This window comes from Thermobia domestica, chromosome 1 (assembly GCF_964235325.1).
Source record: "Thermobia domestica chromosome 1, izTheDome1.hap1.1, whole genome shotgun sequence".
Taxonomy (NCBI): domain Eukaryota; kingdom Metazoa; phylum Arthropoda; class Insecta; order Zygentoma; family Lepismatidae; genus Thermobia; species Thermobia domestica.
The window spans coordinates 321953783-321968783 of NC_137454.1; the positions used below are offsets into that span (position 1 = coordinate 321953783).

Sequence of the window (15001 nt, forward strand, 5' to 3'; positions counted from 1 at the left end):
GGGAAATTTCAATATATGTGTGTTTATGGTTCTTTTCTGTGTAAGATTTTATATTCACATTAACCATCTGGTAACCATGTTAATTGTAGTTCAAGACATAGATGGTGATATTGCATATCGCATTTTTCTTTCAAATTTTGCAAAGATTAGCGGTGTAGTTTCGAGAAAATATTCTGAAAAAGTGTGTGAATTGTGTGCTCAGGTATGAATCTACGTATTTGTGAGTACAATAGAATAGAAGGATCAAATGGCACAATAATATATAATGCAGGGTTCCCACTCACCTGGAAAACCTGGAATAGTCAGGGAATCCAGCTTAGCACTAAAAAGTCCTGGAAAAGTCAGGTAATTTCACTAAAATGTCTGAAAACCTGGGAAAATCAGGGAATTTCATAACTTATTGTTTAAATTTCATTTAGCTACAGCAGGCATTTCTTATGTAATGACAAATGCTTGAAAGAGGTGGCAACTTTTGCTACTGGAGCCAGTGGTTTATATTTCCACTTTTTTTTTTAAAAAAAAAAAAGAACAAAAATAGGACATTTCCTGGACTAATGCATGAATGTGTTTGACTTCTGCATTTCTAATGTTGAAAGTCAGAGAGTCTTCTGCACTTTTACATTTTTTTTTTTTATTTATAGTTTTGAACTTTTTTTTTTTTTCTTGCTACAAAGATGAAAAAAATCTCTAATACTTTTATAGTGATGCATGATTCTTGAAAATAGATAATCCAGTGTGCCCTGTTACTACATGAATGTACTTGCTTTTTTTGTTGTTAGTATCTAAAAATGAGACGATTCAGATCCCTGGGATGGAAAAATAATGAGAGATGTTTTTGAAATTACCTGGAAGCTAATGTGCCAACTATGTTTAAAGCAGTTTAAGAAAAGAATACATTGAAATTTTTTAATGTATCTTTATTTTCATGCAACTATGATCTTTATTTTCTCAGGGAATTATGATATGTTTTGGTTGTTTCCACAATGATAGTAATCTATGTATGTGGATAATCCATTTCATGGTGATTGAAATCCACTTACCGTATATTTCAGATTTGGACTTTGTATTGGTAGATCCTTTTACTCTTTGGTAATCAAAATCACATCAAGAATTAGCAATTGACTTTCAAAAATTAGAATCCGCAATAATAATAATAATAATAATAATAATAATAATAATAATAATAATAATAATAATAATAATAATAATAATAATAATAAGTCGTCCCATTTCTTTTAGTTCTATAATGCAATATTTGATTTTGGTGATTTTAAAGCAGAATTTGTTAAAATGTTATATAAGCAAAGTGGAAATAAAGGGGACTTAATTGCATGAATTACTAATTATTATGCCCGGCTAACGTAAATGACCGAAGCAGAGAGTAGAGCTTTGTCTATACCTGAGTCATTGACATTTATATTAATTTTAATCGTATTTTTACTTCAATTGCATCATACAATTGTTTTTCTTCTTAGGCTTTCTTCTTCTTGTAGGCATCGTTTAAAATACTATGGGTGTCTTTTTTGTTTCTTGTCAAGACTGTACATCCTCCGAAGTATCATAATGATAGGACCAAAGGAACGACCTTAGAACGAAAGGATTAGTAACAAAAACACTAGCACTGGTGAAAATATGCAGTATTATGGTTCTGTGTTACAGGTTTAAAGAAGTACGGATAAATAAATTTTGGTTCTTGCTACAAATGTATGCTATTATTACAGTTTAAACAATACTTCTTAGCATACTTAATAAAAATATATGTTGCTTGCGCATAATTTTATATGTTTGTAGCAAGAAGTATAATTTAGTATTTATCCGAGTTGTATAGCTCGAACCATAATATTGCTTATTTTTACAGTACTGGCGTTTTTGTTACTAATTTTATTTTCTTAATATTTTCATAAGAAAATTGTGTTGGTTCTACTTTTTAATAGCAATGCCAAAATTCCTCTATCCCATGGAAGGGTGTTTTTCAAAAGAAACCTCATTTTCTCGTTGGCAAAGGACCTCGCACTTTTCTTATGGAAAGTGGCTTTCGGCTAATGTTGTTGAAACTTCGCTGGTTGATAGTTCTTAACATGTGGATCAAAAGTCTCAATGGGCACAAAGACCGAAATTTACTCCTTCCCCCCAAAAAACCGCCTCCAAGTAGCTGGGGGGAGGGGGATTGAACTGATTTCAGCATGTAAAACAATTTGTTGTTTTAATCAACTCAACAAGGACCCCAAACAACCCATGTTAGACTATCAAACTACCCCACTTGACACCGCCCTTTGCCCCCACATATCCCCTCCCCCGCTAATTACCTTACGGATGTTCCATATTACTGTAGTTTATAGTTTGGCGTATGTGTTGAAATACCTACAGTTTTGGTCTCACCGACGATATAATGGGTTTCACGTATCGCTGATTACGAATCTGAGGTGAGAGTTCTAGAATTCAAGATGGAGGATCAATATGGCGGACCAAAAACACGGAACTCCTGAATGTAGAAAAAAAAATGTAGGTGTTTACTAGGGTATTTTGGGTCGTTGGTTACGAATCTGAGGTTAAAATTCTTGAATTCAAGATTGCAGATCCAATATGGTGTATAAAATCTTCGAAGCCACAAATCGTAGTAGACTAGAGTGTTTTTAGATCGCTGTTTAAGTACGCAACATTCCTTGATACTTCAGCCACCATGTAGAATTATTCTGCACCCTTGCCCTTTACCAAAACCCACCACAGATATCTTAATGCTGAACGGTGTTAAAATAATTCATCAATTATCTTTTCATTATTTTCATCATTTCGGTTTGCAGCATCTAATGTAGTACTTAGCAATGAGTCATCGGGATATCTAATATTCTGTAAATGTCGTGCATGGCCTAAATACCACAAGACACTTGCAACGTGCGCACATGTACCTAATGTACGAGCACCGCTTTGACATGTACAGTAGTAACCTTGAATAACATTTTGATCATAATCCTGGTCATCTTCATCATTGGCTACATTCACAAAAGTTCGAACTTTCGGGTATTGCGACAGTCATACTCTCTTCATAAACAACGTCATCTATTAAAACCTACTCTTATAGTAGCACCAGATGGTTTTATTCTATCTATTTTTGGGCCATATTTTGCTGACTCGCACAATAATGATGCAGAAATACTTCGCGAAGAATTTCAAAAAGATGCAGGTGCTTTAGCAAACTGGTTCCAAAATGGTGACATTGTGTTAGTTGACAGAGGATACCGCGATGCAATTCCTTTACTGGAATATTTAGGAATTGATCATAGAATGCCCGCACTCCTACTACCACGTGAAAGACAACTATCAACAGAAGATGCGAATACTTCTCGACTAGTTACTAAAAGTTGATGGATAGTCGAGGCAAGAAACGGGCATCTAAGATCTGTTTTTAAGTTTCTAGCACAAACGTTGAATCTGCAACATGCAAAGAAACTGAATAATTTCTATCACATAGCTGGAGCTATTTTGAACAGATACCATCCCGTTATTTTCATGCAAGATGCAACCATTGAATTAGCTAGAGAAATGAGAAATAGGTCAATCATGCCGAACGTTGTTAAAGCAAGAGTGGAGGTAGATAATCTTATTAGAAGGAACGGTCAATGGGTACCGCTGAATGATCAAGGCCTAATTGATTTCCCTGTACTTAACTTAAACTACTTACGAGATTTGACTGTAGGCACATATCAAATAAATCTCTCATCCTCTTACGTCCAAGATAAACTAATACGAGATAACGATGAGCAATTCCAGCTTGATGAAAACGTAACTGAACCGGGATTCCTGCGCATACGTCTCTACTCAAGGTTCGGCAATGCAACTAAGCATCAAGTTTTCATAGCATATGTAGCCAATGATGAAGATGACCAGGATTATGATCAAAATGTTATTCAAGGTTACTACTGTATATGTCAAAGCGGTGCTCGTACATTAGGTACATGTGCGCACGTTGCAAGTGTCTTGTGGTATTTAGGCCATGCACGACATTTACAGATTATTAGATATCCCGATGACTCATTGCTAAGTACTACATTAGATGCTGCAAACCGAAATGATGAAAATAATGAAAAGATAATTGATGAATTATTTTAACACCGTTCAGCATTAAGATATCTGTGGTGGGTTTTGGTAAAGGGCAAGGGTGCAGAATAATTCTACATGGTGGCTGAAGTATTAAGGAATGTTGCGTACTTAAACAGCGATCTAAAAACACTCTAGTCTACTACGATTTGTGGCTTCGAAGTTTTTATCCACCATATTGGATCTGCAATCTTGAATTCAAGAATTTTAACCTCAGATTCGTAACCAACGACCCAAAATACCCTAGTAAACACCTACATTTTTTTTCTACATTCAGGAGTTTCGTGTTTTTGGTCCGCCATATTGATCCTCCATCTTGAATTCTAGAACTCTCACCTCAGATTCGTAATCAGCGATACGTGAAACCCATTATATCGTCGGTGAGACCAAAACTGTAGGTATTTCAACACATACGCCAAACTATAAACTACATTAATATGAAACATCCGTAAGGTAATTCGCGGGGGGGATATGTGGGGGCAAAGGGCGGTGTCAAGTGGGGTAGTTTGATAGTCTAACATTTGTTGTTTGGGGTCCTTGTTGAGTTGATTAAAACAACAAATTGTTTTACATGCTGAAATCAGTTAACCCCCCCCCCAGCTACTTGGAGGCGGTTTTGTGGGGGGAAGGAGTGGATTTCGGTCTTTGTGCCCTTTGAGACTTTTGATCCACATGTTAAGAACTATCAACCAGCGAAGTTTCAACAACATTAGCCGAAAGCCACTTTCCATAAGAAAAGTGCGAGGTCCTTTTTTAAACGTACATCATCACTTTATGTTCAGAATTCTGTCTCAGATCTTATCGGAGCTCCATTTTCGAAAGCACTACAACAATGCACTGATTGAGTGTGCTAATTTTTTGGAATTATAATTAGATTGAAATAATTTAATGATTACATTAATTGCAACTTAGAGATACTTCTATAGATGTGTGTATTTAATGAATTGAATGTAGCTATTCCTCTTCCAGATAAATTAAATCAGTATATCTTTTGTAGGACAGCATATCTCGTGATAATAGCTACAAAGAAGAAATCCTACATCAATCCTGATTGGATGGATGAGAAGTTAAATCCTAAATGAGCAAAGTTTCTGAAGCCAATTGAACACAATCAGTTTCAAGGGTTTTGTTCCAGCTGCAAAAAGATCTTTGAGCTGAGTAATATGGGTCGTCAGGCTGTAGTAAGTCGTATGAAAAGTAAATCACATACGAGTGCAACAGGACATAAAACTCCGAAAATAAATGATATATTTGAACGAAAATGCGATGCTGGGTCCGTTACCAGCGATTCTTCAAACCAGAAGGAAAGTTCTTCAACTAAAAGTGCGTCTGTGTCCGTTACCAATGATTCTTCAAACTTGAAGGAAAGTCCTTAATTTAAAAATGCGGAACAAACCATGCCTCTTGCAAAAGAAAAGCGATCTAAAAGTAATTAAAATATTTGGATAAATTATGCTTTGGAAAAAAAAAAGATCATTTTTCCTACAATTCAAATGTTGATATATCAAGTCTTTTCAAATCCATGTTCCCTGACAGTAAAATAGCTAATCAGTTTTCGCTTAGTGCAACAAAAGCAGAGTATATAGTTTCGTATGGACTAGCTTTATATATATATATAAAGGAAAAGCTGATGAGTCAAGTTCAGAAGTCTGAAAAATAGTGGTTTGTTTTGATGAGTCGCTCAATTCGGTAGTTCAGAGAGAACAAATGGATATAATACTTCGTTTCTGGGACGATGATTTGCGAAAGGTTTCATCTAGATATTTGACTTCCACCTTTCTTGGGCATACAAGGGCATCAGACTTAATGGAGAAGTTCATGTCGAAGATGTCCCTTTTACAAAATTACTTCAAGTATCAATGGATGGACTAAATGTAAACTGGACGTTTTTTAGGGAACTTAAAGACGGTCTAAGTAAAGAGCCTGGTAACCCTATGCAATTGGAACTTGGATCATGTGGCTTGCATGTGGTAAATGGTTCTTTTCAGGCTGGTCACACAGCAAGTGAGTGGAAGGTTAATAGTATTCTCAAAGCAATGTACTCAGTTTTCAAAGATAGCCCTGCTCGTCGTGCAGACTTCATTCCCAAAACTGGCCATTCGGACTTTCCACTGAAGTTCTGTCAAATCCGTTGGGTGGAAAATGCTGACGTTTCAAGAAGACCCATGGAAATCTTTCCCAGTGTAAAGAAATATTTGAATTCAACAAGTAAATTACCGTCCACTGTGTCTGTAAACTGTTTGCGTGAAGCCTGTGAAGATCCAGTGGCATTGTCAAAAATTGCTTTCTTCAACACAATTGCATCAGTACTTGAACCGTTCTTGAAGAAATTTCAAACCTCTGATTCAGTGATACCTTACTTGTATGATTCATTTCTTGACGTATTGTTCAATTTGATGAGTCGTTGTATAAACAAACAGATCCTGCAAAATAATTAAACAAACCTGTTCAAAATTGACATGAACTCCGAAGTTAATTTTCTTCCTGTACAATCCATTGATGTAGGATTTTCTACTAGAAAACAGCTATCAATTAGTAAAGTGTCTGAAAAACAGAAGCTAGATTTTTTAAATCAATGTCAGAAGTTTCTTGTAGAAACTATATTGAAAATAATCGAAAGAAGTCCTATTAAGTATGGTGTTGTACGTGCAATTTCTTGTTTGAACCCCACAGTTATCCAGGGGCCGCGGTGGCTCAGTGGTAGAGCGTTCACCTCTGGTGCTTGGGGTCCCGGCTTCGATCCCAGCCCCCGCCAAGTGAACTTTGTGGTGGACAAACACCGTGTGCGTGGGTTTTCTCGGGGTTCTCCCGTTTCCTCCCACTTTCTTCATTCCACCATTTTCATTCATCACTCATCATCACCGTCTCCTTTAGCCTAACCGGCATAACCGTGGGACGTAAAACTAAAATATTTCATTTTCCCACAGTTATCCTTCAAGATACTGGTAAAGCGGAAAATCAGATGAATACATTACTCATCTACCTACATGATATTAACCACATATCTTCAAAGCAAGCAGATGTGGCAAAACAGCAGTACACCCGATTTATTTCAGATACTAAAGTCCATCAGCAGCTCAAGGAATTTCCTCTTGAAAATGATAATCTTTGTCAAATGTACGCAAATATATTAACAGACAACAAAGAATATAAGGAATTGTGGTCTCTCATGAAATTAACACTTACGCTTTCGCATGGCAACGCAAATGTTGAAAGTGGATTTTCTATTAACAAAGACTTACTAGTAGAAAATTTGCATGAAGAGACAGTTGTGGCTCAAAGAATGATGTATGACTCAGTTTAGGTAGAGGGTGATCCATTAAAAGTGAACGTGACCAACAAGATGCTTCAATATATACGTTGCTCCCACTCAAGATATACAGATGCATTACAGAAAAAGAAAAGCGAACAATCAGATGAACCTAGAAAGAGACTGCAGAAGAGACACATTCAATTTCAAATAAGAGAACTTGAAGCTAAGAAGTCCAAGGTTATTATAACATTATCTCGTGAGGAAGCAGACATTGATAAGAAATTATCAGACTTGCGAAAACTTTTGTAATTATGTATCATCAGTGCAGAAAGTTCTCTTGACAAACAGAAAATATATATCTGTAGTAAGTCTCACAAATTGTCAAACTGATGATAAAATGTTTTAACTTCTGAATCCGTCCATTAACAACTTTAACGATTGTAAATGTTTACTATAATTACTTCTGTGAAAAGGAAAAATAATAGAATACTTGTAGCAATAAATAAAAATAAACAGACACCCCATCCAGGGTGGAGTGAACTCAGGCTCAGATTGAAAATGTTGAGCACTTTCATAAATTCATTGGCAACATTATTGACCAGAAAATGTACATAAATAGCATACGGGTTATTTTCTTTCTTTTCTTTTCTTTTCTTTCTTTTTTTTAAGTTACCAGATTTCACTCTTTGCCTTATCCGGCTATTTGGTAGGGGACATTTCATAATTAAAAAAAAAAGTTCCCTTCATGTGCAAATTCTATTTTTCTATGCACCGGAACAAATATGTGCTACAAAATGATGTACCTGGAAATTTCTGAGAAGTGACCTGGAAAACCTGGAAAAGTCAGGGAATTTGATCTTGGAAAATGAGTGGGAACCCTATAATGTTAATACGGGTAGAGAACCTCATCTTTAGCAGTAAGCGAGTAATTATTCCTGAAAGAAAGTGGAGAAAACAGTCATAAGTAATGTTTTGGAATAAAATTACTCATGATCAACGAACTATGATGACTTCGGTTCTGAAACAATTGACTAATACTCAGAAGCAAGAAAACTCGAAACTTATCAATACTGTGTAGTTGTTTTCTTCAAGAGTCGTTTCTATAAAAAGTTAAGAAAATAAAGCATAAATGAATGCATAAAATTCTTCTTTACACATAAGAATATTATGTTTCGGCGAAAACACATGTAAAGAAAATATTACAAAACTTCTGTTGGAAATTTTGCACGAAAACACGCGTTGTACAGAGCTTGTACATTAAAATGAGAACATGCAATGTACACGTAGTCACTCACATGCAAGTAAATGGAGGGAATATGTGCATATAAAGTACCTTGAATGGATTGTTGATAACATTCGCAATACAGTAAGAATGAAGAGTGCAAGGAAGGTGCCTGTTTATCAACATGTAATATACATGTGTGACATTCGCATTACATGTGAATACCATGCATTATCGTATAGCATGGAAAATGCATGATGTAGAATGTGTTATTTTACATTTATCATTTTCGTGTACACGCGAAGTGTGTAACTCCCCTACGTGCAGTGTACAGGCAATGTACAGGTGAACGGAACATGCAATGATCATGATTGCCAATATATAGATTAAAGAGATACGTGTGGTGAACAAGGTGGATTGGAGCTAAACATTCACGTTATAGCCATAGGAGACATGCAATATTAAGGCACAAGTCTCCAATTCGACATTCGCTGTGCAAGGTCCTGGTACATGTATAATACTTGGGATTACAACTGAATACATTGCCTGTATTATCTCCGTGTACATGCGAAGTGTGAATCCACCTATATGCAATGTACAGGCAATGTGCAGGTAAACGGAAATTGCAATGATCATGATTGCCAATAAATGGGTTAAACAGGTGCATGGGATGAACAAGGTTGATTGGAGTGAATCATTAATGTTACAGGTGTACGAAACATGTAATATTCTGGCACCAAGTCTCCAGTTTGTCATGCACATATGCAAGGTCCTGACACATGTATAGTACATTGGAATAGAATTGGACACACTGCCTGTAATATGCAGTGTGAACTCACGTACATGAAGTGTACAGGCAATGTACAGATAAATGGGAACATGCAATGATCATGACTGCCAATAAATGGATTAAACTGATACGTGTAGTGAGTAAATAGCTTAAACAGGTAAATGCGATGGACAAGGTTGATTAGAGTGAAACATTCACGTTACAAGCGTAGGGAACATGCAATATCCAGACATCAAGTCTCCACTTTGACATACACATATGCAAGGTGCTGACACACACATACGGAGGCGTGCGCACACCCTTGGATTAGATGGATCAAATAGTAGTATTACTCCTTAAAGTATGCAGCCTACATTCTTGTAATCAGATTTGAATTTTACACATTTTATTTCTATATTTTTATTTGAAGTACAGTATCACACATGATCCACTTTTCGTCACTGGTGAGTACTCAATGGGAATTGGGTACATGAAAGAGGTACGCAGGAATTTATTTCGGGAGGGGTCCAAAGCTTTTCGGGGGGGGGGGAGGGGGTCCAAACACATTTCGCCAACACCTGTATTTCACATGTCAATTACATTTTTATCAAATGAAAAGCAGCTGTCGTCAGATCCTCATGAGGTGACGTATATGTCAACTACATGGAATATGCCGGTTACGTACATGTCTTTCCACTCTCTACATGTTGTTTACACGCATTTTTTACGTTGCAAGGTTGCAACCCTATCAGCATGAAAACTATCTGTTTCCGTGAAATGAACATGCAATGATCTTGAAGAAAATCGATACCTGTCTCATGCGTTCCAAAGTGTTCCATTTTCAGGCGCCTGTAAAAATATGTCTGTTTATGCATGTTTCACAGGCGCCTGTAATGCATAAAACCCCTTTACACATAAAAATATTGTGTGTTAGTGTGGCTCAGATGGCAAATCCTATTATTCTGTTAACTAACGCATTTGTATATTGATGATAAAAGTGCTAATGTAAAAGATTACATTGAAAAATAAATGTTCGTTTAATATTCTCTCGTTTGATGTCTATAAATTAAATTCGGATTTTGAATTGAGCGAATTTGTAGATTTTATTTCGACACAAATATGCTACTTTTTCTGTATATTATTATTTTAATTTAAAATACTCATATTCCTTCGCTGTTAGTTGCAGAAGGATTATTATATATTTTCCGTTTCTTGTATTTGTAGGAGTTGGCACTAAGATAGAACCAACCTTGTGCAGAGCTGATCGAATGGTTGGTCAAGTTTTGGGTGCTGTTGGAGCCTTGCCGAAGATCTTCATTGAATTAGAAATATCGTATTATTTATTGAAGCGATTGTTGGGAGTTAGAACGGAAGGTGACAAGAAAGGAGCAAAGGTACGATACTTACTTAAACTCAAAATTTAATTTAGTTATACTGTCAGCACAGTGCGTATAATTAATTTGATCTTTTCGTAAAATTAAAAATACATTTTTAATGTGATAAAATTTTTGAAATGATTATAAGTGGAAGTAATGACTTAGAAATCCTTGGTATAAAAATGTTTATGGCCTATGGAACCCGGAAGTTCAGTTCCGCGTTCACAATAGCTCTCCACTGACTTCTATCCTGAGCCAACTGGATTCAGCTTCTACTGTGAATTCCTATTTCTGCGAGATCCATCTTAATATTGTCCTCCCATATGCGCCTAGGTCTTCCTAATGGTCGTTTTTCGATTGGTCTTACAGTTAAGACTTTGAAAGCGTTTCTACTTTCTTCCATCCTAGCTACATGACCTGCCCACCTAAGCCTCCTACACTTGATGACCCTAATAATGTTCGGCAAACCGTATAAATTATGCAGTTCCTCGTTATGAAGTTTTCGCCATTCCCGTTCCTTTTGAGTCCGAATATACTCAGGATCTTGTTTTCAAATACTTTTAGTCTATGTTCTTCCCTCAGAGTAAGTGACCATGTTTCGCAACCATACAGAAGAGCAGTCATGATTACCGTTTTATATATTTTAAGCTTCAAATTCCTCGACAGAATTCGCGACGACAAGAGATTTAGAACAATAATAACACGAATTCCCTGTGCTTTTAGTCGACATTTAATTTCTTCATGAATATGATTTTCCTCTGTTAATATTGATCCTAGATACTTGAAAGTATCCACTTTGTCTAAAGTATTATTTAATATTTTAACGCACCCATAATTCGCCGTATTACGGTCCCGACATACTTCCATGTATTTAGTTTTCGATGCATTTACTTCTAAACCCATGTCCCTGCAGGTGTTTAATAAGATCTCTGCATTTCTTTCTATTGTTCTCCTATCATCCTATTATTTTGAATTTTAGTACTTACGCTAGAGATAACAGGATTGTCACTCAAATAATTTTGAGTCCAGGGTTCTCTGTAATATCAACTGAAGTAATTCTGAGTATCCGTTTCTCCATTCCTGGCTAATGTATTCCATCCGTCTGAATCTGTTTTTGAAGGAGCCTAATCTAAAATTTATTAGGTATCATGTATACCTAGATAGGTGATGCTTTTTTTCAATATATAACTTTTTAGATAACATATTCTGAAATATTTATTAATGTTTTTCTTTTTAAAAAATGTTAAAAAAAAACAATATTGTCAAAACTGATTCTTTAAAAAAAAAATGGCTCATCCAATAAATATATACATAGATAAAGCCTTCTTTTTGTAATGGACGTATAGATTATCAATAATCCGAACTCCCCCTCGTACGAGCTTTATGACAGTTTCAGTCCCTGGACAGAAATACCTTCGTTACGGGTCCATAACTGCTGTTACAAAGTAAACATCAGACTACAGGCACGAATGAAGGCCAACGTCTGGAATAAAGTCTTCGGTTGAGCTATCGCATTGTGCTGTGAAAGGAAATTAGAAAAGAAGATATCAAATACCTTTCTGAAGTCGGAAGGAAATAATGGTTACATTTACTTTAAAAAACGATAAGGAGAATCGCAAACCCACTCATTACCCCCATAAGCCTGTAATGAGACTTCTAGTTTAGGACAAATGGATTGGGTTTCCTAATCTTAATGTGAGTAATAATTACTTAAGGGAAATATTTAATAAACAATCTAAATGTAACGACTAAACTGAAAAAGATTATTGATTTAGGGTTTTAGGATTTTAGATTTCTGGGCTTTCGGCACCTATGGCCATTTAGCCCGTGACGTATGAGGGACGATTTTCCTCGGCGAGCACACTATCTGGGAAAGAGAAGGAAGGAAGCGACCTGGGACCTATAAGTTAGGTACCACCCAAGAATGAGGAAAACCTCATTCAGGATGGCATTTTACACTTTTTCGACCAAGTGCTCCCACCGGGAATCGAACCCGGGGCCGCTAGCACCGAAGGCGAGAGCGTAAGCGATTACGCTACGTGGGGCTACAAGAAGAGGAGGAATATTGAGAAACATCTTACAGGCTATAAAAGTTAATTTACCTGATGGTTTGCGAAATATTACAAACTTCCTGCGACTGCAAGGAGATTTATATAAGTATCACCAAAATAAATATTTCTACTAGAATTAAGGAACATTTGAGGAACATAAAAAGTGAACAACCAACTTTGAAGTTTTACAGCGTTTAAAACAATACCTTTCTGAAGTCGGAAGGAAATAATGGTTACATTTACTTTAAAAAACGATAAGGAGAATCGCAAACCCACTCATTACCCCCATAAGCCTGTAATGAGACTTCTAGTTTAGGACAAATGGATTGGGTTTCCTAATCTTAATGTGAGTAATAATTACTTAAGGAAAATATTTAATAAACAATCTAAATGTAACGACTAAACTGAAAAAGATTATTGATTTAGGGTTTTAGGATTTTAGATTTCTGGGCTTTCGGCACCTATGGCCATTTAGCCCGTGACGTATGAGGGACGATTTTCCTCGGCGAGCACACTATCTGGGAAAGAGAAGGAAGGAAGCGACCTGGGACCTATAAGTTAGGTACCACCCAAGAATGAGGAAAACCTCATTCAGGATGGCATTTTACACTTTTTCGACCAAGTGCTCCCACCGGGAATCGAACCCGGGGCCGCTAGCACCGAAGGCGAGAGCGTAAGCGATTACGCTACGTGGGGCTACAAGAAGAGGAGGAATATTGAGAAACATCTTACAGGCTATAAAAGTTAATTTACCTGATGGTTTGCGAAATATTACAAACTTCCTGCGACTGCAAGGAGATTTATATAAGTATCACCAAAATAAATATTTCTACTAGAATTAAGGAACATTTGAGGAACATAAAAAGTGAACAACCAACTTTGAAGTTTTACAGCGTTTAAAACAATACCTTTCTGAAGTCGGAAGGAAATAATGGTTACATTTACTTTAAAAAACGATAAGGAGAATCGCAAACCCACTCATTACCCCCATAAGCCTGTAATGAGACTTCTAGTTTAGGACAAATGGATTGGGTTTCCTAATCTTAATGTGAGTAATAATTACTTAAGGAAAATATTTAATAAACAATCTAAATGTAACGACTAAACTGAAAAAGATTATTGATTTAGGGTTTTAGGATTTTAGATTTCTGGGCTTTCGGCACCTATGGCCATTTAGCCCGTGACGTATGAGGGACGATTTTCCTCGGCGAGCACACTATCTGGGAAAGAGAAGGAAGGAAGCGAAGGAATAAATCTCATGATAAAAACTTAGTTTCATGAAAATCCGGCAGCAGTATTCAAAGAACAGTGGAGAAGTTTTTAATAACTAGTAATCGACATGTAAATTTTGACAGGAGAACTATACAAGAACTGATTCCAGTTATAGATGTTTTCCGCGAAATGTAGGAGACATGCCAGTTCAGATATTGGCCATTCAATCTGAAGCAATATGGAAGGACGAAGATACCTACAGACCCTCGGACACATCCTATATAATTATTGTATCTGTATTATATTTTAAAGTATGATTTATTTATTTTATGTCTAGAGTAGAAATATTTTTACTTACAGTAATTTTTATCTTGCCATATACATTCCTTAATGTACCAGAAGAAAAATTTCAGAAGCAACGACGTTGAGTTGTGTTGATTTTAACATTTCTTTCAGTAGCGAGGCCATATGAGATGGGACCTACTAATTAACGTGGAATCCGAACCACATCAGCTCCTGCCTAGAGTAGAACAGAAGCAACGATGTGTAGCAAATTTTAAACATGGTTGGTGAACGCTTTTTATGTGAGTGAATTTAAATTAAGGTAAAGCTTGAAATTAATTATGTGCGAGATAATTAAAACCAGTCTTTACAATAGAAAAGAAAGAAAACACCCAGAAACCTTTCGCGTCCTCTTCAACAAACTTAAGGTTTAAGAGCTTTCTTGTGGCTATGTGGTTAGCGTACATGCCTTCTGCGTGTGAGACAGTGGTTCGATTCTCGGTGATGGGTGGCCCCGCGCAGCGTAGTCGCTAACGCTCTCACATTTTGTGTGAGCGGTCCCGGGTTCGATTCCAGGTGAGGACACTCGATTGAAAAAATGTAAGTTTTTACAGGACGGCCATCCTGAATGAGGTTTTCCTCATTCACACCAGGTAAATGCTGGGACCTCATGTAATGTTCTCAGGCCACTTCTCGTCACATAGAAATGACACGTATCGAAGCACTTGAAACCAGATGTGA

The 15001-nt window shown here is 36.4% G+C and overlaps 1 protein-coding gene across 1 annotated transcript in view; it reads left to right on the top strand.

Moving 5' to 3' along the window:
• Positions 1–15001, top strand: part of LOC145662865 (eukaryotic translation initiation factor 2 subunit 3, Y-linked) — a 132709-nt gene that overhangs the window by 93254 nt on the left and 24454 nt on the right. Inside the window, exon 8 of the mRNA XM_081728820.1 lies at positions 10564–10733. Within this exon, the coding sequence (XP_081584946.1) occupies positions 10564–10733 (170 nt within the window). The remainder of the gene's footprint in view (positions 1–10563; positions 10734–15001) is intronic.